General features: G+C 39.0%; 2 protein-coding genes across 2 annotated transcripts in view; one reads left to right on the top strand and one right to left on the bottom strand.

Moving 5' to 3' along the window:
- LOC112121265 (neurobeachin) overlaps nt 1-26,329 on the top strand; it is a 959,539-nt gene that overhangs the window by 711,511 nt on the left and 221,699 nt on the right. Inside the window, exon 40 of the mRNA XM_029911962.1 lies at nt 6,878-7,014. Coding sequence (XP_029767822.1) covers nt 6,878-7,014 — 137 coding nt within the window. The remainder of the gene's footprint in view (nt 1-6,877; nt 7,015-26,329) is intronic.
- On the bottom strand, nt 9,054-10,927 carry LOC112121094 (putative nucleotidyltransferase MAB21L1). Its single transcript, XM_024220189.2, has one exon. The coding sequence runs from the start codon at nt 10,722-10,724 to the stop codon at nt 9,645-9,647; it is 1,080 nt and encodes a 359-aa protein (XP_024075957.1). The 5' UTR covers nt 10,725-10,927; the 3' UTR covers nt 9,054-9,644.

The raw sequence follows: 26,329 nt of genomic DNA on the forward strand, positions 1-26,329 counted from the left end.
GCGGAACATCTGGAATGCCAACTACTTCAGGGCAAGCCAAAGTGCTGCCCTGACGACCAAATCAAAAGCCTCTTTGATGTTGATATATGCCACATGAAGCAAGCAGTTAAATTCTTGGTGCAGCTCACCCAGAAGCTAGAGGGTAAGGACAGCGTCCATTGTTGATGCACAACAGTGAAATCTGATTGCTGTGGACACCAATAGCTGTTAGAATGGCTGCATCCTACCAAGTAGAAGGGGAGTGAAAACGTTTCCAGGGACTGATAATGAGATCAGCCTGTAGTTGCCATACTTGGTGCAAGATCCTTTGCCCTTATACAGGGACATTAGGATGCTGTCTTTCCATTCAGCTGGTACTTTCTGTTGCCCACACTTTTAAGAATAGTTGATGCAGGCTGATATTCACTGGTTCCAAGGCACCTTTGAGCAGATTGGGTGGAATACCATCAAGCCCTGCAGAATGTCCATTGCATAACTTTTGGATGGCCTTCATACTTCCTTGGGTAATGGAGGATCAGTGTTAATCCCTGGGTCTGCAGCCGTGAGTTTTGCCAGGTGATGTAACTCTGGACAGTTATCAGCAGGTGCATGGTTCGGCATGTTTTCATAATGTATTTTCCCTGTGTCCAGGACCTCATTCATCAGTGGCTTGATCCTGCACCATCAAATCATGGAGTTTTTCCATTGACTTAAATGGGAGCTGGATGAAGCCTTATATCCTGGATGCCTTACACCATATTTTGAACAATATAAACAGGACTATATGTCTATGAATATCGTAAAGCACAACATTTTCAGGAAAAAATAGCGTTCTTTTACATTTCTCTCTAAACAATACCCAGAAGATATATAATTCAGACAAAAATCTTCCTTTGGAGGTACACATGTGGCTCTCACTGAAATGGGAGCTACATACATATACACCGTATGGCAGAATTTGTCCCATTGTGCTTCAAAGAGATGCTAAGTATTTTTTATAATTGACATAAGATCATTTACTTGCTGTTTACTTCATTCACTATTGAAATATTTAAACCTTTTTTTACAATTTTTTTTTACCCTTCATGCAAATACATTTGTTTGTTGTTATGACACTACTCATGAGAGCTGAGCTGCTAAAATTGTTTCATTGTTGCCTTTGGAAAGATCATAAAAGCAGTTCTTAATTGTTTTTAAAAGTACCTGAATAGTGCAAAAATGAAAACAAAACTTGGGTCAAATTTTAGAATTTGAAGTCTATCTGTTCAGGTTGATAATGTCCATTAAAAAGAAGCACCATATAACTTTCCCCACCCTTAATATAAAAAATGTCAGTTAGCAGGCAAGGACAAACACTAGACATAATGGGTTGTAGTGGGGAGGAGGGATTAAACTAATGTTTACTGGTGATTGAGAGATAAGAAGAAAGCACAGTAGTCAAATTTAGAATCTGGTTATTTTTACAATCAACAAGTTGGTCAATACTAGTGTGTGTTGAAATTTGTTAGTAACACTGTTTAATGGGTGCTGAATGTACAGTGTCCTATAAGATGGCCTTAGCTTTTTAAGAAGTATCATTGAGTGGAAATTAACTACCACTTCTTCCTGACCTTATAATAAATGAGGTCTGACTTTCTGATGTGAGAAATTTCAGGATATTGACTGAAGAATTTTTCTGATAATGCTTTTAGGGGTCAGAGTTATAAAAGTCATAGGAACAAAGATGGCTAAATCTTTGAATTCTGAACATCAGTAATATAAATTTCCATATATTTGTACAGTTTAGCTATCTATCTATATCTTTTTCATTGTTTTTGGTTCCCTTGACTCCAGATCCCTTTCCCTTATTTTTTATTTGGCGCCTAAAGCTACTTCTGCTTCTATCTTTATTCTGTGATTATATAGTTGGGTTTGGATTTTTTACTTTTTAAATTAAAAAAAAAAGTTTCAGTGCACATTTTAAACCAGTTATTTTAAAGTGTGAACCCATTTCAGATCTCTAGTTTTAGAATTATTTTAAATTGTGACGTTGTCAATTTGCTCTACTTGCTCTTTACAATTAAGGCATGAATTATTATTATTATTTGTATTTAGACATTTTAGTTAATTTCTGAGAGGTTTAGATCAAGTGCACATTTAGATTTAAAGAACTTAAATGATGAAAAGCATAGTAGATTTACAGTTCAGATAAATGACAGTTTCTGATGCCATCTTTCAACTGAACACAACGTTTAAAAAAAACCAGGTTGGATTTTTATTTTAAAATAGCAAAATCTACTTCATATGTATAAAATCGGTCTCTTGTTGTTGTTACCAGAACTTTTTTTTATTGTATACTATGTATGTAATACCAGGTCATCAAATTAAAATGGCATACAAAAAGGCGTGCTTTTTGAAGTTATACAAAACCAGATTTTCCATTTAAATCACCCACATACAAATTAAATTTCCTTTATCTACTGTTTTCAACTCTCAAATGTTCCTGTTGAGGTTAATATTATAAAACTGTGCCAGCTATGAAAATATTTTTTCATAATCCAACAGGTGCACTGAAAACATATTTCCACTAGGAATTATTGAGCGTTCTCGTTTTAGCAAATACACCTGCAATGTAAACACCAACTTCTCTTTAGCTCTTACCATTAAAAACAACCACCTCAAAGCACTTCTGAGAAAGCTGAAATCTTTAAGATAATATTTCAGAATGTTACTCTTGTTGGGCTTTCATAAAAGGCCAGATTCCAGAGAAGTAATTTTATCGATGTTGTTTTTGTAAATTGTAAGCTATCCCTCAGCTCGTAAAACTTTTCATTTGCATTGACCTTCTTTGCTAGCCTTATAATACAAGAAACCAACTCCCTGTATATCAAAATGTTAACGAAGGGAAAAAACAGATACTGATTTCTGCGTTTTCAGTGGAACCGCCCAATCCCACAAGTATTTACTTTTGAAAAACAAATATTACTTTTTAAAAGTGTATATTCGCTACATCGTTTGTTTTAGAAATGTAAATCACACGTGCCTACCACAGGGGACACACAAGGCGGAAAGTCCTACACGTGAGCCGATTAAAAAACCTGTGGATCTAAAGTGAATACTTAACTGTAAGTGTTCGTTGCGTTTCCTCCGTTACACTGTTGGCCCCCGGTCTACTTCAAAATGGTTGGAAATGTTCAACTAAATTATACTCGAAAAGATATTCTCCGTCCTTTTAAGCATCCAAATTCCTGACAAGCGTTTCCACTGTTCTTTTTTTTTTTCTGCCTTTCTAGCGGTAACAGGGCGTGGTGGCTTGTGAACCCATAAACAATCCCCAAATTGTATAGTGAAATAGTGCAGGAAAACAGTTCCCGTCTTTCTAGAGCTCAGGTGTGAGCATCGTATTTTTAGTTGCAGTTTAAGATGCATTAGGAGCAGATTTAGCAATATTCACTTTTGTAACTGCTTCCTAATGCCCCACATATCATACTGGTATATCCTGGGAGGGTTCATTACTATGCGCGTTTTTATTACTATGACTATGCTTGAAATGAATATTTGCTTCCAAACCAAAAGCACAGTTCTCCAATCCCAAAGGTTGTTACTGGGTTCGATTGGTAGCTGTAACTCGTTATCTCTCCAAAACCGAATGAGCCCATCAAACTGTGGCGTCAGGTGTGTCGCGCTATTGTTTCACTAGATGGTCGGCTGTGTTTTGGAAAAACCCAAAGCTTCCAGATAACTGGGTACCATATGGAAAATCTGCAGTATTTTGATTATGCCTTATGTAAACATTTTAATATCGGATCCTTAAAATCCAGAGGCTGTCCCAAAGGGGATTAAAACATAATCCTCTCTCTCTATAGCTGTAGTGGATTAATTTCGTATTCTCACAGTGGCTGGTTTGCTCCCTGAAGGCTACAACAAAAAGACTCAGTGCTCCTTAAACGTGCTATGGAATTGGAAGTTGTAATTGGAGATTTCCAAAGGACTAGTGTAAAAATGACACACTAATAAGACTGAATATTTCATTTTGTGTCGTCTTCAGGGGGAGGGCGGAGAGACGGCTGCAGGAATTTTAAAATCTATTTTCCCTGTAACAAAATAAGAAATCCCTTACACCTTATTCAGAGGAAGCCCTCATCCTCTCTTTGGAAGGAAAAATATTTCATAAAAATTATCCGTTTTCCTTAGAAAGTACAATAACGGTTATTCGTAACAGTGTTTGCATAGCTCACTTGTATTACGTTTCTACAAATGTAGAATGTCGTTTGAATACAGCTGCACTATTTTTTGGTCAAAATCACTTTATCATTTAAGGAGCTCTGAGTCTTTCTCTGGAAAAAAAATCTGAAATTCACTGATCCCTGAGTTAAATCACAGTCTTGGAAGTGAATCCCTCCAGCCTTGTAGCACCGGGTGTGTGTGTGTATATACACACACTCTCACACAGTCACACACGTACCCGTAGGATTCTACTCACGATGTTCTCCTATTGTCCTTGTAGATTTCTGGTTATAGGCTTTGGCCTTTTGACCATTAAATACTAGTAACTTTGTTTTTATTTTATTCACATAACACCAGGGAAAGAGAGGTAATTGGATTAAACAGATGATCTTCCTTCTGGGATTCAGTAAGGCCCATAACGCCTCCTTAAAATGATAGAATATCAAGTTGTTTCCAATATGCATCATCTTAACGCAGTTTTCTTTTAGCACAAAGGCCCGTAAACCCATTGCTGTGTGTATAGCATAATGAGTAGGGAGGGCAACACGGCTGCCCTGGTGGTACTGTTGGGTAAGGGTTAAAAGAGGGGTGGGAATGGTCTGTTTAACAGGGCAAGTGGTTCTGCAGGGCAGGGAGCTGCTGTCCGTATAGATAGATCCTCCTTCTATAAACACAAAGAAGAGGAGCCTAGGGAATAGAAACCCAAATCCACTTGTAATCGTACAACAGAATCGGGCATAATTACTTGAGCAACCTAGATTAAGATTGATGAGCCTTTAAAGCGCCGTTGCAGATCGATCACCCTGCCCTTTGCAGAGAGGCCAGGTTTCCTAGCGGCGCGGCGCGGCGCGGCTCGGCTGGGCTCGGCTCCCACAGCAGAATAACGGAGAGAAGATGGAGGCTAAAAGGGGACAGGAGCAAAGCAAACCCGCGGCATGTGATTCACATCAGCTGACTGGAGTCAAGAGGCTACACTGGTTTATTAGGAGATAGAAAACAATAAAATGAAGGAAAACTAGAGTTTGTATCAATATTATCTAGCCTGCCACACTGGGCTGCTGAAAGCTGTCAGTGAAACAGTGAGTTTTAGATTCCCTCTTGTACACACAATAATCCGTGCCTTCCCCTTCGTTTATTTTGCAAAGGAAATGACAATACATTGTGCAATACAGTCTCAAATTGGGTGTTTCACCTGACAGATGCGTTGATACACGACTAAGTTGGGCTAAATGAGTAATGTGAAGTGTTGCCTACACCATCTGATTGTAAGTGTGTGTGTATGTCAAATATTGTGGAAGGAGGAGAAGATTTTACCGGTGCCTGTTAGCCTTGGTGCTGTTGTGCAGAGCAAGCCCAAAGCTTGTCCTGTCCGTGCCTGTGTGCCGAAACACCACTCACCCCAGCGAGTCTAGTCAGTGCCTGGGGATTGCAACTGGAAATACAGCAGGCTGGTGGTCACTTGCACGCTATCCCGATTTTTGTACAGAACATTTTAACTGCATAAATATGACCAGGATCTTTTTTTTTCTTTTTTTACATTGAAATGAATAGCTTTTAAAGGGGGGCATCTATAAAATATCTTGGTTTCACTGAGTTTCCAAAATGTCGAGTAAGCCTTTATTACTTATACCTCATGTGTCTAGATATAGATTTCCCCTGCAAGTTAGTTGTGGACTGTAAGAGAATTTTATATTTAATCTATTTTTGTTTAAAATAAGTGAGCTTCCTAAATCACATTAGCAGTTTAACGGCAGATTTACTGAATTCGGATTAAAGATCAGTGCCTCTTTGTATTAAAGCAGAAATGATTTCCTAAAATTAAAACCTCCCACAGTGCGCCGTAAAGGCTGGCAGTTAGACTACAAATTACCCCACCCCCATTCCTCAATACACACACGGCTCGCAAAGAATTATATTTTGTGTAAAATGTTTTGGTAACATTATTTTTAAAGTTCTTAGCGATGAGACACTGAAATAAAAATCTTGCTGGAAAGGTATAAAAGGTTGGGTGCTGCTTTTGGAGACATCACGTGTGGCTATTTGTTTTTCTTTTGTGATGTCTTCTGATTTAAGCTGTAGACTCGGAGTTAACACTAATGAAAGGGAATGTTTTCGGCTTCTATAAAAGTACAGACGGCTGTATTTGCTTTTCCCAGGGAAGCGCAGATAGCTAGAGATGAATCCCCAGACTTTGTGGAAACTATGAGCTTTTGGAAAAAGAACAGGAGTACTTGTGGCACCTTAGAGACTAACAAATTTATTAGAGCATAAGCTTTCGTGGGCTACAACCCACTTCTTCGGATGCCGGCTGACCCTGTTTATTGAGAACTATATGTAACGTGTCACTGCTACTTGCAACCTCCTGTATCTAAACAGTGTTAGCGTTAATCAGGAATAAGAGGGTCACGAAAGGAGAAGGAACCCGCTTCTGAGGGCAGTAATTTTTCATTCTAGCCCCCCCCCCCCCCCTGAATTTTGGTCATTGATTCATCTCGGAGTCTCACCCTACCGCTCACAAACTCTTGTCAGACTATTCAGGAGAGAGCAGAGTGGTGAGCACTGGCAAGAAAGACATAAAGCAACTTACAAATGGACTTTATTAGGCGGATTGTTGGGTGCCTGCATTCAGTAAGGAATGGGGGAGGGCCGGCAGGAGTTGCTACGGCCTGACGCCCCTGCCCTTGTCTTGCAGGCCCGGTGGTTCTCAGCACGCCGGCACAGCTCATCGCCCCTGTTGTAGTGGCCAAAGGTACCCTCTCCATCACCACCACGGAAATCTACTTCGAGGTGGATGAGGATGATCCGGCCTTCAAGAAGATTGACCCCAAAGTGAGTAGAGTGCGTTACCTCGTGGGCTGGGTGTGTTTACAGTCTGCATTGTCTGAACGCGATTTGTATGTTAAACACTGCCCGGAGAACATAATCGGAACGCACATCCTAGGGTGCGGAAGGTCCCCTCCTCCCCCCAAACGCCTCTTACTCCTGTGGGCTTTTACTGTGTTTTATTAAAAAGCGAAATGTATTAATGACGGCAAATCCTCTATTACTTACAGCGTGCACATTTTTAACAATCTTTCTCTGAATGCCTTTGTATGAACATGGGCAGATTTAGCAGTTAAGCCAATTGCTCTGAAATCCCTTGAGGTAACAGCGGTCCCAGACTGCGGTCCCCTAAGACACAGTGATGGGCTTTTCTCTTGCAGTGGATTTTATAGAATCCCTTTATTTCAAGAACGTTAGTTTCCAAATAGGAAAATGCTGCATGTTTTAATAAATGTTATCTGTTCAAATACTGAAATTAATAGTCTCTTTCTGAAAAAGAAAATGGCTATCGTGGGCCTGAGCACAAGAGCTGATTCTTGGGAAATATCTAATTTTTTGCATTGTTTAATATTACGAAACACGTTGACATCTGCAAGAGAAGTAGATCCAATCAGTTTAAGAACGATTTACATATATTTGACCTGTATTAGCGTTGAGAATAAAAATTTGAATCCGATTTTTTTTTTAAAGTCGAGCATACATGTGGTGGGGGATTGTTATAGAGATCTATAGGTCACCTTTCTGACATGTAGTTTATACTTATTATTGCTTTTTATTCTCTATACATTCACAAAACAATTTTACAAGTTTCATAAGTAGGGGAGAAAAAACAGGAGATACTTTTAAAGTCACTCCAATATTGTTTCTTTCAAAAAGACCTTCACTGTAAATGATTTCCAATGATAACTTTTAAAAAATGCAATTATCACTTTTGAAAACGTGTTTTAATAAAGTGGGTTTTCTATTGAGGAATAATTTCTGACATTGAGGAACGTGCTCGTAGGACTAAATAAAAAAAGATTCTTGCACAATAGCCATTGTAATGGTTTCACTAATACTTACCCACTATGAGTTCTTACAACTGGACATTATATCGGCAATTTGCCTAGTTCAGCACTTGTTGACTATTAAAATACTAAGTAAATTATATACGTTGCTATTTTTGGTGTATATTATTTTGTATTTTAATCTTAAAATACTTTAAGGAAATATACGTTCTGAATAATCATATGCTGAAATATGAACAGACAATTTGTGATCACTTACAGTTTTATGGGTGTGCACATGCTATTCTCTCTGAATACCCTCTGAACACAGGGAGTTGATTTCTACAGATGCAACTTGCAATCTTGTTACATCCATAGTGGATTTGTAGGTCGGAAGTTATATTGTTCTTCATTTTATTGCTACTGGCTTGACCCCTTCACCTGTAAATTTTGCTTTCTTCTTTATTACTACTTGCTCCAAAATATTGATTTTTGTCAGGAATCAGACTCATTGCTCTTTCAGAAGCCTTTGCTTCAGTGCTGTTTTGTTTCCTCAGTATTGTTCAAAACCATGCAGAAACATTAACCTAGTACAGTACAGTGAATCTTTCAAAAGTAAATTTATTTTCTGATGCCTGTAGAAAGTGTTGCTCTGTTAATTACCACACGAAATTGTGGTGCATATGATACACCAACATTTTTTTCTCCTACAAAACTAGTCAGTAGGAAAAGGGCTGCTCCTTTATGATTTGCAAAACATTACATTGGCCTGATTTTCAAATAGAAAACTTGATGCAGTTTTGAAACGCTTAACAATATTTATTTTACTTCATTTATTAGCTTGTAATTAAATAAAATCAGCAACAGAAATTAAAATCTAAATCACAAAAAGTCATTATCCAGTGTATTTCAAGTGCATTTTTCAAATATATAATTCCAATATTCAAGCGTTATTATATAAGCAGAATCCAAATTTCTTTTGAATATATTTAAATAACATTTCAAGTATATTTATGGAATGTTAGAAATAGAACAAGCAATATATATGAAACGAAAAATGTAAACTTTTAAGTTCAGACACTTCAAAAGACAATTAACAAAAGTACCATGATAAAATCTACCTTTTTAAATGGTATCTTCTTTAGCAGAAAATGTCCTGAAGTATCCGAAATGGCAATTTAACTTCTGTTCACCAAATCACAAAACACCAACATCCACAATTTCAAAGACAATGTGAGATCACAATATTTGATACAAATTAAAATGTACATTAGGGTTTTGTTCAGATGGCATATCCAAATAGCTTTTACTCACAGAGGGATTTACATAAAAATACCGGGTTTTGTTATAATCCATTGGTGCCGTTTCTAGGCAGAATGGTCACAATCATGTTAAATTACAGCCGAATTTGTTTCCGGGTGTTAAGATATATTTTTCAGGGGGGATTTCAAAACTGTGATGAAGACATGTCATAGTGTTTGTTGTTGTGAGTGTGTGTGTCTGTGTGTGTGAAGAGCCTAAGCAATATTCCTTTTAAAGAGAATATTATTAGCATTCTCAAGTGGAAATATTTGACTTTTCGAACAGGAAGTTTAAACTTTATCTGAAAATCAGAAGACTAATCGGTTAGGCCCATATTTTAATTGTCCTCTAAAGTTTTTCCAAACTTTTCGGGTTGGTGAGTATTTCCCTAGCCAGTCGCCAAGTTTGTTTGGCTGCATTTTCCAGGGCTGAATGAGGTTTTCCCTGAAACAGGTCTAAGTTGGGCAAGAAGTAATGTGGGCACCTCCTGCACTGAAGGCAGGAGATGAGTTGCAGTAAAATCCCGTTGAGCCGGTCGCCCAGGCAAGACTCGTCCCAGTCCGATTCACGGGGATGCTTTTCACACTCGTATGAAACCAGAGTCTTCATGTGATAATTATTCAGGGGTTGTCCCGGCAGTTCCAGATGACGATCCCGTAAGGTTTTGAGGATAGAGAGGCATTTCTTTCTGCAGCCGCCCATCTGCAGTCTGTTCTCCGCTTCTGCGAACTGCAACACCCAGGCATCGCTCTCGGCTGAACTCTGCTTGCCTGCTAGAGAGTGACACTCCTTGGATAAAAGGTTGAATCCTTCAGCTTTGACCTCTGCTACCCTGTTGGGTCCCGGCCAGGGGATGTGGGGAAGTGGCCAGTGGGCAGCACTCCTTGGCCAGATCCCTGTGCATTTAAAAGCCGGAGTGATCTGCACGACATATCTATCTCTGATTCTCAGTTTCACTTCACTCGTGTCAGCCACCATCTTTACCACATCTCGGTAACTGCATTTATCCACGGCTTGGGCCACCAGAGTCTGAAATCTGGACCGGATTTTGCGAGCAGAAAGGTAACCGGATGCCGTGATGAACTCCACCCAAAGGGACATGCTCCTCTTGCGCCCATCGCTTAACTTTAACACGGCGCAGCCCGGCAAAGAGCCGTCGTCCACAAAGTTGAAAACTCCCATTTGGTTCAGATAAAGGACCACTTCAAACTCTGTGGGAGAAATGACCTCCAAGCCCTCATAGCGGTTGTCCATCTCGTTCAAAGAGCTGATGAAACGAGGCTCCTGCACCTCCACTTCCTTTAGTACGTCCGAAACCACTTTGCAGACTTCTCGGATAGTTTTGGCGATGGCGGCTTTCCTGGCTTGGCATTTCTCGTTGTAGTATTTATTCAGATGATACACCAGCTTGGCCTGGGCCGCGATCATATTGGGGCAGAGATCCGGATTGTATACCGGAGTCTCGCAATAAGCTGTGGGATCCAATGCGGCTGCTAAGGCTGGAGCCAACTTCAGAGGGGAAACAGGCTGCAGCGCTCTGAAACGTAACAAATGTCTTTCAAAATACGCGGTGGCAACTGCTGCTCAGATGCTCTCTTCCTGCCTTTTGAGATCAGCCGCCTCCAAGGGGGGAGCGATATTTTTCTTTCCTTTCTTTTTTTTTAAAGGATCATTGAGTGAGAGCAAAGCATTGAGATCGGCACTTCCCCAGCAGCAATAAAAACAAAAGTTGAACTGAGACACAGCAAGGCTTCCAGTAGTCAAAATAATAAACCCTCTTCGTATGTATTTATGTTTTCCTGTAGAAATCACTGTGTGGGTGCAGGGTTGTTAATCAGATGGTGGAAAAAGTGCAGGGTGTCGGTGTGTGTGTGTGTATGTGTGTAAGGAGAAGCTGGCTGTTGGTTAGTATAAGAGCCCAGATGCTCTCGTGTGGAAATTATAAAGGCAGGGCCAGGCAGGCGGGCGGCCAATCGCCACTGGTCTCGTCACTGCAGCCTCCTTCAGCTCAAACCCGGCTAATTAATCCGTCTCTTGGCTATATATACATGTATATATGTACACACCAACTAAAGGTAGGCGGCTGCTGGCAGAAAACCACCCAAGCCACCTATACATTTGGAAATCAAGAAGAATCTCTGGCTTTTTGGTGTAACTTGAAGTGTACTGATGTTTTGAAAGGACTTGGCAAAACTGTAGTGTTCTGCACTAAATCTTTGTTTGTCTCCTTAAGGCTGAAATGTGAATGCAGGTGTATTAATGGACATCCATCAACTAGTGAGCTATATACGGGGCTTTACTCTTTAAAGAACAGATACGTAAATTCATTAACTCGCTCTTGGCGTCAAATCATGGTGTTCTTTTCTCCTGATAGTTGTCTGTAATTGCAGGTCAGAATATTTCCTCTCATGAATTGGCCAGTGTATAAGGCCATAGATTCTCGGCAATGTAGTGTTTGCAGGAATAAAATATTACACAGCACCCGCTAATTAAATTGTTTTAAAGCATGTTCTGACGGGGTATAATCGATTTTAAGGTTATGCAGATATTGCATTCTCTCTGCCTGTTTTTTAAAATATATATTTGTAACGTATGAAGGAAATCTTGCTAAACGCATCCAACAGTTTATTTTCATATTCCGTCTCAGAAGTAGCAGATACTTAGTGTAAATCTTGTTTACTAGTGCTTAGCTTCATCTTTATATTGAATATGTCTCCAATATAGTGCAACGCCCTATATGTTCAGATGCCTTTCTGGACATCGTTGCAAAATAAATATCTATTCATCCTCTTATCTGGACAGTCTATTTTAATGTGAACTCTATTTGCAAGCTGTGTTTTAATAAATGTGCACACGGGAGGGACATTAGCGAGTGCAGACATGCTGGTAGACAAGTAATCTGCCAGTTTGGGTTTTCGTATGTGTGATATATAATTAAACAAATTTCTTCTTTAGTATCTTAAGTTTCAGTAATCGGTCCTCCTGTTTGCAAATATTGGAACGACAAACATATTTCGCAGCATCTTCCGTGCTTTCCTTTAAGAAGAAACAAGGTTTATATTCATAGCACACGCTTTTTCCTCTAGTGTCTTTAAGAAATTGTAATTTATTATTCAGATTCTTAATTTTTAAATTTACTGGCCCTTGAAATTATTTTCTAAGAAACATCTATCGTCTTGCAGAGAGTTGTCTTACGTGCCATTAACGTTTTCCCGTCACTCACCTATTAATGCGGCAAAGTTTGTATCAAAGGTGTAGAAGAGTTTGTTTTGTGCTTTGCTTGCTCGATGTAGCGTTAGTGCAGACGCTCCTGTATTTCGGGGACTATTAATCCAGATGAAGAATTTGGTGGGCGTCTGTAACTTTCTACGCACGAATAAAATGAATCCGGGGTTGTCTTTAGACTCCTATCCCAGCAGACATCAGCTCACCCTTAAGTGGCTTTCCCCTTCTCAACCGCATCCTAATGTGCCCGCAGCACGTTCTTGCTATTTTTATAAGGGATAGCTACTTTCCATATTCTTCAGCTTTCTTCACTTCATCCAAAGTGTCATGTCCAGGGGACGAAAACCGGGCTGGTGAGCAGGCAGGCTCTGACCCTCTGCTGAGCGGGCTGGGTATTATTTCCAGTTTTAGCCATATAGCTTGGGAGCAAAATGCTTTGCCCCGGTGCTCTCTCAACAACTGCGCTTTGAAAATAAGAAATCCCCAAGAGGCCACTCTCCCGGGTCCGAGAGCCTGACGCTGCTGCGGCTCTGTGGCCTGGGAGGGGGGCGCGCAGCTCATTCTGCAAGTGGAGGAGGCGGGAGCGGAGCTGCCGCCTACTGCAGCCCAGGGAATGGGTCGTTCAGCTGCCCCCAGTTCATCCCTCACATCACAAACCAATGTATCGCGCCTCGTCTCCACACACGCGGTCGCCCCTCTGCCCTCCCCACACCCTGGTACATGCCCTGGCCTAATTCAGGGGGCAGAAGATGCTTTCTGATCATCGCTGCCTCCTGCTGCGATTATGTTTAGTTCCCCCCGTTCGCATCCTGGTGGCGGTGGTTGTGTATTCGCCTCTCCCCTCGGCGCTACTAGCCCCTCCACTAATATGTAAAAAGAACAGGAGTACTTGTGGCACCTTAGAGACTAACAAATTTGTTAGTCTCTAAGGTGCCACAAGTACTCCTGTTCTTTTTGCGGATACAGACTAACACGGCTGCTACTCTGAAACCTGTCACTAATATGTAGGGTTTCAACTTTAATGCGCCAATGTAACTCATAGCTGTGTGCGTGGGAGAGAGAACACCCCGCTATTACGAAGAAGCCTGAGGTCTTTATGCACAGTAAGGGTAATGCAAGCGGTGCATGTGCCGCAATCCCCACCCCCCATGTGTATTGGCTATACAATCCACATGTGGCCAGGTGGACCCGGCTGCACGGATGGAGGACCCCATCCTCGCTCAGGTCAACCCCCATCGGTTCCCAGGAGAGCTTCTTGGGAACAGAGGCTGCAGCGGGAACAGGCACAGACATGCTTGGGGGTGGGGGAGATTCCCAGACGCTCCATTCTGCTTAATTGCTTCCAAAGGCCCAATCCAGCTCCGTTGAGGACAGTGGCCAATCTGACTTGAATCGGAGGGGGAGCGGGTCCGAAGTGAAACCGTAGGCAGGCTTTTTTTGGTGCATTTGAGTGCTCTTTAACTGTCTCTGGTACTTAAGGGGGAAAAAGCCCGGTGCGAAGCTGCAGGGAAATTTGTAGGCCAAGTCGACCTATTCCGACAAAGTGAAGTCAGCTCCCGGCGATTTCCTTAGTAAGAAAAATGAACTTGCTGAATTGTTTTTTACTCCATCTCGTTCCCCCATTGGGCATCTGGATCTGACAATAACCAGCACAAAAGAACACAGGCAGATCTGTTATCACTGTTACTAAGTAGCTGCCCCAAAATATTAATCCTGGCTGGCGTGGGACACAGTGACATCTTTTAGACATTGAAAATGTAAAAATAATTGACTTCGTTTTTGTTTGACTCTGTTTCCACACAATTAAAAAATAAATCCTTCTGGTGGAGTTTAGACATCATCATTGTTTAAAACCGAAAGTTAAACACTTCAGACAAAGGCATGTGTTTTCCTCCATCCTTGTCATGGTAACTGCCGCTTTCTGGGGAGATGACACATACTCCAAAGTCCTTCCATTTAATTTAGTTCATCTGCCAACTAATTCAGTTAAATTAAAGTTATATTTGAGAGAGAGCGAGAGAGAGATTTTTGCTATTTCTAAAAACAAAATAATTTCTTGAACTTTCAGCCAGTGTGCTAATTTGCTAATTATTTAGTACAATCTGTTAAAAAATTAAGGTTGTATCTTTCCTGAATCAAAGGTTTTAAAATAAAATATAAAGGTTTACCTAAAAGCAAGTGAGCAATTTATATAATTATGTTTAGTAGTTGCATTTTGGTGATTATTGCAAATATGCAAAAACATAAAATTGAATGTTACATAGGTTGCGTTTATTACTAAAGCCTGCCATTAATTTCATTGCACCACTGTAAAGTTTTATCCATGAATGAAGGAATGAACCCTTTAATTGTTGGCATGGTAAAATCTGTTCATTTTAGGAATGTTTTCTGAGCATTTATCTGAGTTTGTTCACTTTGCAATCCTAAATTTAAAATGGTTTTAGTAAATTATAAAACTATAGAGTGGGTTTTTCTGTCACTCAGTTTCATTTTTAGAGATAATGATTTATACTGGAAGAGTGAGATTAAAATCATCTCATTAAAATGATGATTGATCATTTGTGATGTTAGGAGTTGGAGGCCTATGAAATAAAGAGAGGTAAGTTTTCCCAAATTACTGTTTTCTAGGTATGTTTTCCTAATTACTTAGGTCTACCCACTACTACCACATCTGCTGGAAACGCATTTTACATTTAGACATTTCAAAATGTATTGCTTAAGCAGTCTTATTAGCCAAAAAGCCCAATTGTGTTGAAAAATGTGTGAATACAGGGATTCTGTGTTTCAGTAAACCTAATTTGAAAATTTCAGTTGCCAGATCATAAATTTCAGCAATACCGTTCTTTCATGTGGAAAAAAAGTATAGGTTAGCTAGAATGTACAAGCACATACGTTAAGTGCTTATATTGAAATTTCTTTGTATCTCTTCTTATATAATAGTTGTGATTCTACACACAACTATTAATGAACGTAAACTTTTATTTTTTTAATATCTGTTTATTGCGTTAGAGAAAGAAAAAGAATATGAAGTTGAGTTTATTAAATTATTTATCCCTGCTGCTGGAGTAGGTTTGAAGGCTGATTTGAACGTATCTGATTTCTTGGCTCTTAATTTCTTTTAATGCACCCTGTCTATTTTATCTGTATCATCCTGCCAGCCACAATACATTTATGTTTTTACACTAGAGAAAGTGGACACTCATTTTTAGAGAGTTTGCTTTAGATGCCACTTTATATAAAATCAGATAGGAAGAATCTTTTCTTGTAATATAACTTGAAGGTACTTTATTATTTATTTATTTATTTACTGTTGACTTCTTTTTCAAACATAGGAATGAATAAAGAGTAAATTTAAAAAGGAAAAAGTTCCTATAGCTTCCCCAAAAGTTTCATGTTAATGACAATAATACTCATGATTATATAGCAAATAGGTTTTATATATGAATGTATGTATACAAATATTTTCTCTTTGCATACCATTTAATATAATCAGTTTTGTGCAGAGCCTTATAATAATTATCTTTTTGAGATGAATAATAATCAGTTAGAATTGAATGTTTACAGTACAAGCTATTCATTACAATTGTGACTGCTAAAGAATCTTAATAGCACAATTTGATGTATTATTCCCCTCACTAAAAAATTTTCAGAATGAATATAAATTATCTTGTCAGTATTGGAGTTTGTCATCCTGGAAATTACAGAAAAAAATGTTAAAATTTAAAATTTCCTTGTTTTGTATGTTCTTATGTAAAAACAACTATTAATTTGTTTTCTCTATCATTTTATATTTCTAGAGCAAACACACATTTTGCACAACTGCAGGTTGCACTTTTCGCTGGAAACTGCAAAAACTTTCATATAGGAGAAATGCATTGTATTATTTATTTGGTTCATTTCTATATCAGCTTCATCAAAACCAGACATTTCTCAGTACACAGGATTTTATTTAAGCAATCCAACACTGATTTTTTTTTAAAGGCTTCCTACTTTAAGAATGCTCTTTTCTACTGAACCCAGGGAGGAATATGGAATCAGTAGGGATTAGCGCCTTTTAATCTACTACATCTGTAGTGGGTCATCCAACACTGCAGAATTCTCATTACTGTTTCATGCTGTATATGATTAAGCAACTGAAAGAATTCAGCACTGACTTTGAGAATAAAGCTGTATGTGTTGGATGAGCAGCTTCCAATGACTGCATGTCTAAAATAACCTTTCCTCTTGATCGTTTATATTTCTGAAATTTACTGTGTGATGGAAAGACCAAAGGAGTAGAGAATGTAAGTAAATCAAAACCAAAGTCCAGTAACATTTCAAAATGTATAATTGTGTATATTATGACATTACTCTGCTTGTGTATTCACCTTCTGTGGTTTGCTCAACATCTATTAGTCTAACCCAAATAAGAGAACAGTGTTACAGGAACATAAATACCCTTGTCACAGCTATTTTGTAAAATTGTTTTTACATTGGCTAGCAAACATAAATCACGTATTTTTCATAGGTGCTAAGAATCTGCAACTCCCGTGTAGAGGCCAATGGAAACTGCAGGTGCTCAGCATTCCTAAAAATCAGACAAAATGGCTATTAGTGCTCCATCTCTTCACCTACATTTTGTCATAGCCTGTGTTCATTGATATTTTTAATGCTGTCAATAATATGTGCATATCAAGTCATTCTACCTGGAGAATCAACCTGTTCTCCCTCACCTTGCAATATATAGGTCAAGTATGGTAACCCTCTGTGCATCTCACTTAATCTAGATTTAGGCGTAAGAATATATGCTCTACATATTTTAGTGTAGCCTTGAGAAACTGGTAATTCATTGTAGTATTTAGTGTATAGATTCCACATTTTTTTCCCCAGAATAATGTGGATGCAGATGGCTGAGTGAATTGGTCATGAATGATAAATACATTTAATTGAACCTTAGGAAGACCCTGATTGTGCACATATACTTGCTTAACAGTAAATATGTGATTATTCTCATTGAAATCCAATGGGTCTTCTCAAGGTTTACAGTTAGGCCTTGATCCCACACAGAATTCCGTGCTTAAATGGAATAATTTTTGAGAGTTAATTCCACATAAAATATGAAATGCACTATATCTAAAAATTTACCTGTGTGTCTTATATTTGTCTTGAAAAGCTTTTACATTCATATGTGAACATTGTTGTGGAAAAAGTATGTTGTGCCCAGTCCTCTCCTTTCTCAGGAAAAACTCCCGTTGATGTAATTAATCTCTACTGATGTCATTGAGGAGTTTTGCCTGAAAATGGCAGTGACATGTTGCCCATGTTTTAGCAAGATGCTCCCACAAAATTTCTTCCTTAGCCTGTTATGAGCTCCATGTACTAAAGGACGTGTGTGTGCGCGCACGCATGCACGCACTGTCACAAAGAGGCTTGCGGGATGTGATCTCATAAACATAAATTAAAAAGAAGGAGAGCCTCTTGACAAACATAGATATGAACAACTTGATGTGATTGTTGGAAACATTTATACTCTGTTCCTGAAAAATATGCTGAGTAATATTGGTTGTATAACAGTGTCCAGTTATTGTAATTTGAATAGCGATGAGATTAAAGGTCTCGTTTGAAAATACCTGACACTTGTAATCTGCTGCGTTCCGAAGGCAAAAAACCCCGCCACCACTTCTGAACTAGTGGAGTAAAAGTCTCTCTAGAAGTATGATTTAGTATCTGGAGAGGAGGTGAATTCTATTAGGAGCAGTGACATTACTCCAACCCTCCTTTAAAATTGGGAGTGCAATTTTAACTGGAGTACTAGAAATCCCCATGTCCATTGTCAGCACAGTATTGGGGTGGGGCCTACCGAAACAGGCCTTTTGTGACAAGGGACAATCAATGATATTTCGTCACACTCAACGATACATTTAAAAATCACCAAAAATAAAAAGATGAGAATTTATGTAGAGGTAAAATGTATGCTATTAATTCAGAAATCAAGTATACAGTTCTTGAAGTGTGTGGTATTACCGAGCTACAGAAATTTCTACACTTTATTGCTATTGGAAAAAAAATTAGGCTATATTAGTATGAATGTATAATAATAGTATAATATATTAGTACATTCCAAAGTAAGAAAAAGCATTTGTGGCATAATTGATAAGTCAGAAATAGTACTGACAAAGTTTTCTTCATAAACTGAACAAACAAACAAAAATAACCATCTCAAAGGTTTAAATGGTGCTGTGAATATAACTTTTATTGTTTTACATTTTTATCTTGTGTTTATACTTACACATTGTGAAGTAACTTTTTCCCTTTTGTTGATGTGAATGTTAATGTTGTTTCCCTCTTCTTCAGAAACATAATATTTTCAGTTGATCTGAAGTAATTACTTTATACAAATTAAAAGAGAAACGCTTATTAATTGAATCTCATTTCTTAAAACTGATTTTTGGGTTAAATTTAGTTCTCTTATGTAATGTGGCATGGGTACTCATAATTTTTTTTTTTCATTAAAGAAAAATAAACTGTAAATAACATTCTTTACTAAAGTTTTTGCTTGGTAATTGCAACAGTAATTTTAATGTTACGCATGTTTACAGGCCTATTAGGAGAAAAGTTATAGCAGTCTAAATGATTCTGAGTAATTTCCAGTAAATGTTTTACCATCCGTGCTTTTTTGTTCTCTTGTGCAAGTAATTTCTCAGGTATAGAAAGATTAACTTTGACCCGTGCATGTTTTTTTAATAAACTTGTAAAAGGAAACAGCTAATAAATACAGAATTCTTATTGGCACTAGGAAGTATATGTAAGTAATATCACATCAGCTAGATTGAGCCTTAATGCTTGCAATTTTCAACAGCACCTCAAGAGATTGCTCCTCAAATAAGTAAAAATAACGGCAAATATGTACGACAACAGTTGTCTCATTGTATTCATTGAGTGTGTTCATTATGTGTTATTAGTCTTTAATTGTGAGAATAAAACTGTAAAACTGTTTATCTTGGCAAACCCATTACGTAGAGACTGTACCTTCCTTACAACTAGTGTGTGTACGTGTATTTTATTTCATTTCACACACACTTTTTTGCTAGGTTTCTTTTAGCTGTTTTGGTGTACTCGACTAAGGGAGTATTTTTCAGGTTAAATTTATTGCTAACTTAATCTACACTTGGTAGGCAAACTGCATATCTCAATGGAAAAAAAGATTTTTTTTTCCCCCAGAAAATTCAGTACTTCATTTGTTTTGCTCACCACGCTGCATTAGCACAGTTCTCCCCTGTGTGCATCTGCCAGTGTACAATTTAGCCACGGGCATCTGTAGACCTTGTGGTGATCAGTATTGCAGGCAAAAGCCATATGTGTTTTAAATAAAAAAAATCTCTTTATTTCATTTGCTGTTTTAACTGGATGGATAACTTTTGTGCCTCAAGACAGAGGAAGGGAAAATACAGAAATAATTAATTGCCTCTATTCTTGAGGCAGTTTCGTTTTCCCTCTCCAATATGGAATGCTTGTCAGCTTTCCTGATAAATGACTGCATGTATTTGCATAGATTTTACATTAACACAAAAATTAGTTTTATTTGTGAAAAACTAGTTTACATAATAATGCAAAACCTAGCATTATGGATTATGTTGCCAAACCTAGAAAACTGTAGAGCATTGTAATTTTCTTCTTCTTGCAAAGATATTTTTTAAGGTTAAGGCATTTTAGTGTGTAGTTTTTACTTTATATAGCTTTACTGTTAAAAAATCATCAGTTCAGGAACATTTAATGTTTATGTACCTTTTATCTAGGCTTTCATAACTTTAATTATTGATGCTGGTATGAATTGGACTTCTTTTTTAGAGCTTACATCCATACATTTGTTAGTAAAATAATCTTAAACACGAGTACATTTCCGAAATCTCATGTAACCGGTTTGATAAAAATCTTGTTGCAAGTTGTTAAATAGACACTAAGGACATGTTTTTAGTTTCTAATAATGCTATTAAAATCGTGCTCGATCAAGTAGTCATAAAAGCTTTCAGCTATTGTATTCACTTGTATTCCAAGTGTGAGACCAATTTTTTTTCATACGTTCTAACCTGTCTGACTTAAGTGACTGGACATTAGTGGTTTCAAGACACATTTATATACATCTCTCTGAAAACTGGGTTTTATCCACAATGTATTATTCCTGTATATGGAATTTATGAACCAGTCTAAAACATCTTTGAAGAAAAGCATAGTATCCTAATTTTGAAAAAGATTTAGCCATTTTCATGTTTGTTCATATTAAAACTTTGTATCTTGTTGTTTAAAGGCATCTGGTGATTGTATGATATCAGTGTGTTCCCAGTGTTGAAGAAAATGCAGATGTATCACTGTTGTTACATCGTGGTATATTACAAAAAGAAAGTCTTGCTCCTTATGAAGCATGCTATACTTACTGGCAACTTAAACTAAGAGAGTGCTTTTCTTTGCCACTTCTTGAATCTGGGACACCCTGGGTGCCAGCTGTCACTGCTCAGCTAATGATGACAAATGCCCCTCTCTATGCAGATTGCAGATCTTGTAGGCTGCTATGAAGGCAGGCAGATTACCTTTCTTCAGATAGTAACTTAACCTTTTAAACTCAAGTGTCAGAATGAAATTATTAGCCAGGAGAGTTTCAATATCTGTTTCTTTTATTAAAAAAAGGGAGGAGGAGAGCTAAAATTTCAAACGGTGCCATAGAAGCTCATAGTCATAAATTGTTCATGCTTCTCTGCTGCTTTAAAAATAGGAAATTGACACCATTCTGCCTGTGAGCATTATATGCAGTTTGCCAGAATGGGTGCATGAGTTCTTAAACTGACCCTTCAGTTGTATTGTTAAATGGATATAGAGAGCCAATATTCTGCCATTGTTTATACCTGTGCAATCCCTTTGATGCACAGATGTGATTGAGGGCTGAATTTAGCCCCAGATATTTTAAATAAACCTTGATTGTGCTTAAATATTATGAGAAGGCATGGGAACACTTATTTATCTAATTAGTATTTCATGTGACCATTTCTAAACATATGATTCTGATTTAGGACCCACGTCAGCAAGGTACTTAAGCAAGTGCCTGACTTTAAGGACCTGAGTAGTGTTGTTGAGTTCAGTGGGACTACTCATGTACTTAAAGTTAAGCATATGTGTATGTACATTGTTGAACTGAAGTCTTAGAGCTTAATTTTCCAGTGTAAACTTGAATGTTCTTAATGGAAATGAACATGAAAGAATTAATATAAAGTATCTCTCAAATGTCTTGAAATTTTGTAATTTATGTTACAGGGGAAATGGGTTCACAGTGCTATAGAATGAATGAATAACACACTAGAGGCAAAAATAATATATCTATATATCTCTATATATCTGTGTGTATGTATACACACATGCATACATTCACACGTCTTTATATGAGTGTGTGCATATGTATATCCATATATTTGCATACTGGGGTGCATATGGATTTGTATATAGGAGTGAATGTGTGCGCGCACACACACATGTATAAACATTTGTATTTTTCTAGTTTACTTTCTATTAAAAGAATTAACATATATTGGAAAACTCTTTAATGTGCACATTTCTTTTGCAGTAAAATCAATTTGTGTTGTGAACTATATTTGCATGAGAATATTAAATTACCTCTGAATTGTCATGAATACTCTGAAAATGTATTAACCTACTGTAGTAAAAATATTTAAGCATTTTTTTTTTAGAAAATCTTTACATAATTTTAATAATGAGACAGTGGACAGTATATGGGAAATTACACTAAACAGTTATGCTGAAGCATTTAGTAACAAGACCAATAACAGGAAAAGGGGACAGGTTAGAGAAACTGAGACATAAGCAAGAGAGAAAGAAAATGTGTGTTCAGTGTGAGGTTGGAATAGACCTAGAAAGTAAATGAGATGGGGATACTGAGAGAGGATACTATAAATCAGGGGTGGGCAAACCTTTTTGTCCGAGGGCCACATCTGGGAATAGAAATTATATGGTGGACCATGAATGCTCACAAAACTGGGGTTGGGGTGCAGGCTCTGTGATGGGGCTGGGGATGAGGAGTTTGCCCTGTAGGAGGGTGCTCCAGGCTGGGATCGAGGGGTTTGGAGAGCAGGAGGGGGATCAGGGCTGGGGCAGGGAGTTGGGGCATGGGGAGAGGCTCAGGGGGTGCAGGCTCCGAGCAGCGCTTACCTCAAGCGGCTCCCGCAAGAAGTGGCATGTCCCTTCTCCGACTCTTACATGGAGGCATGGCCAGGCAGGTCTGCACGCTGCCCCCTCTGCAGGCACCTCCCCTGCAGCTCCCATTGGAGTGCATAGGAGCCAGAGTGGGGCAATGCCATGGCTTCCGGGAGCCACGTGGTACGGCCCCGACCCACTGCCCCAGCCAGAGCGGGGCCGAGCAGTGTAGTGCGACCCCTCCTCCCCCAACCCAGCGCCCCATCCAGAGTGCCGGAATGGGACCGAGCTGCGTCGTGCGGCCCCCAACCCAGTGCCTCGACCGGAGTAGGGCCGAGCCACGTGATGCAGCCCCAACCCAACGCCCAGAATGGAGCACGCCCAGGCAGATCTGCACACTGCCCCATCTGCAGGCACCTCCCCTGCAGCTCCCATTGGAACATGTAGGAGCCAGAGCGGGGCCATGCCGCGGCTTCCAGGAGTCGCATGGTGTGGCCCCCTTCCCCGTGTCCCGGTTGGAGCGGGACCGAGCGGCGTGGTGTGGCCCCAGACCCAGGTCCCCAGCCGGAGCGGGGCCAAACCGCGTGGTGCAGCCTCAACCCAGCGTCCCGGCTGGAGCGCCAGAGCAGGGCCGAGCCACTGATGCGGCTTGCGGGCTGGCTTAAAACGGCTCACGGGTCGTAGTTTGCCCACCCCGCTAGAAATTGTAAGAGCTGTAGAGAAAGCTTTCACACAAACAGTGGCCAAAATGTAAGAAGAGAGAAAAGTCATGTGCCAGATGATGAGAAGGAATGGGAGGTATCTGAGGTAGACTGGAGCACAAGGCACTGAATAAATATAGAAACAGGCAGGGAAATTTAAACTGTATTATGTTGTGATTTGAAAATGAAATTAATGTTATAGTGTTTTAGTAAGTTTGTCCCCGTAATAGTACTTTAAGTAATTGTAAACCCATATACCAGTACTATAGTTCTTCACTTCCATTTCTTTTTTGGGTAGGAGGAGAGAACACTGCTTATGAATATTGTCAATTAGTACTTAACTGTTTTGGTAATTTTTTTTTAATTAAATGTGCATGCTGCTTAATAGATACTAGAAATGTTTTCCTTTTTAGGATGTTTTTGTTGCCGCATAAGGATATTTAGCAATTCTTAATTTTTCTTATAAGCATTATGTTTTAAATATTTAGTAACTATACATGTTTCATATATTTTATGCAACCGTGGAACAATCTGGAGAATAAAAAGGACAAAATGTAGTGTTTCATACACAGCTTTATGCAGTTGGTGCTTGAATGGATTAAAATGAAGTCCAGTGTCTATACAAAAGAAACGTTTGCATGTTTGGATTTGCCCCATCTGTGTCATCTGGTGGTTTATGCAATAGGGGGTATTATCACATGAATCCAAATGCACAAGCCAGTTGTTTTATGGACTGTTTCTGTGCTTGGAGGAGTTTATAAGTTGCCCGCTCTATTGTGTGTCACTCCCAGATGACACGTGTGCATTCTGCTGAGCATATTTTGGGGGTAATTATAACTAATGAAGCCTGGAACACAGCTTGTTCACAACATGATTTATTCTGCTCCTGTCTGATTCTTGAGATTTCTGTAAAACGGTTATATGATGCATACCTTTTTGGACAAGTGTGGGGGTATCTGACGTTATTTCAGTTTTCTTAGACAGATTGAGTCAACTTGATTTTCAGTGTATCATAAACTAATTATGAGGCTGAAGAGGCTGGGTAGGCATGCCTGTAAAAAAAGAAAAATACAGGAAAGTAAAATGTGTTGCCATTTCCCAAAATGGAGCGGAATGTCACTTTACAGCATTGATTCTCCAGAGTTGTGTAATACAATTAGCAGGAATTCATGAAAGCCCCATTTATAAGGAAGTTGTATGTAAATAATTGAATTTTATGTTGGTAAACTTTTAGGGAAGGAATAGATGTGTATCATTGATCTTTAAATCACTGAAGAAATTCTTGTGTAAAACTTATAAGTAGTAAAGGGAGAAATTTCTACGTTTTCTGTTTGTATTGAATTGTAAAAGAAATTAAAATAAATGAAATCTCAATTACAAATAAACTGTAATTTAATGGGGTATTTTTTTCCTTAATGTGGTTCTTGCATGCTGTCATGGGCTTTGCAGTGGTCCAGTGGGCTTTACTGGTTCAGTACCTCAAGGTTGCTCTGAATTCCACCAGTTTGGTTTAGTTTCCTTTTATAGCTCTTTTAGTGAATGGTACTTTTATTGGGCATGCTAAGTTCTGATACCTGATTGTATGTTCAGTGAGGACAGACCCATTGGTTGGAAGAAAAATACCCTGCAATTTTACACACAAACAAACAACCGTTTATTGAAGCCTGGGTTCTGTCCTGTGTCAAACTGATCTGATTCCACACCCATCCTAATTAAGATCTTCATTCATCAGTCCCTTATGAAAGTACTTCCACTGACATCATTGAGACTACTCCTGTAAGCTGTATATAAGTTTTCAGGATTGGTTCTAAGCCTCTTGTCAAAGACCCCAAGGTGTCTCCACAGTCATGAGACTGTAAGATACAGTAGCCCCAGGGCCTGTCACATAGTCTGCCTGAACCACCATTTATTGTCCTAACAGACTAGTCACTCCTGATAGAACACTATCATTGGTACTCAGTCATTGAACTAAATGCTTGCTTCCCCTTTCTTCACCTCCAAACTCTGTACTCAGATTTGGAAGTTTTTGACTCCCTCCAGAACTCTTGATTCCTGCCCCTGTTTACAGCTCAGAGGTTCACCAAGCAACTGACTTTTTTATTCTAAGCCTCCCTGCTCAGCTCCACCCCTCCATGATGAGGGAGAGATTAACCACTTAGACGTCAAACAATGGAACTGATCAAAAATCTGAGGGTCTGAGCCACATGGTTCTTACCAAGAAACAAACAAACAAACCTGTCTCAGGTGCTTATTCAGGGGCTCTGAACAGGGGTAGTAAACTGGAGAGTTTCAGAGAGAGTTTGGAGAGTGAGTGTGAGAAGCTTTCTTTTTAGTTACAGTTCTATGCTCAGTGCTGTGATGGCCAGTGCTGGAACAGTGGTTATGACCTGCAACCCAAGTGCGATGTTTTCTTTCCTCCCTGAAGCCAGAAGGGACTTCCTGTGTATGGTGGTTCTGGTAGAAAAGATTCTTGGCTTAAAAGGGCAAGTACAGACACTGAAAAGCATTAGAGAAGCTGAAGATTTCCAGGACAATCAGATTTGGGAAGCGCTGCTGCTCCAGATTCAAGAAAGATAGGAACTGGCTACCAAAGAATCAAAGCGAGAGGAAATCGGAGAGAAGGCTTGGCAGTTTGTAACCACCAGAAAGAGGACTAGGGGGCATTTTACATGGCTGGAGGCAGATAAGGATGTACAGGTTGTAAGTACGAGAGGGAAGAGGACCAGGAGGAATTCCACAGAGCTATGAGCATCCAATCAATACCAGGTCCTCAGTGTGGAAACTGCAGAATATATGTGAAGATCCAGATGTTTGAAAGGAACAGAAAGGTGTTCCTTTCCTGGGATGCACCTGTGGATGGCTGCTCATCCCAGCCTGTGAGAAAATCAAGATTGCCCACAAGGAGACCTCCAACTATCCAAAGAAGACAGA

This window comes from Terrapene carolina, unplaced genomic scaffold (genome assembly GCF_002925995.2).
Source record: "Terrapene carolina triunguis isolate 2854851 unplaced genomic scaffold, T_m_triunguis-2.0 Scaffold139, whole genome shotgun sequence".
Taxonomy (NCBI): Eukaryota; Metazoa; Chordata; order Testudines; family Emydidae; genus Terrapene; species Terrapene triunguis.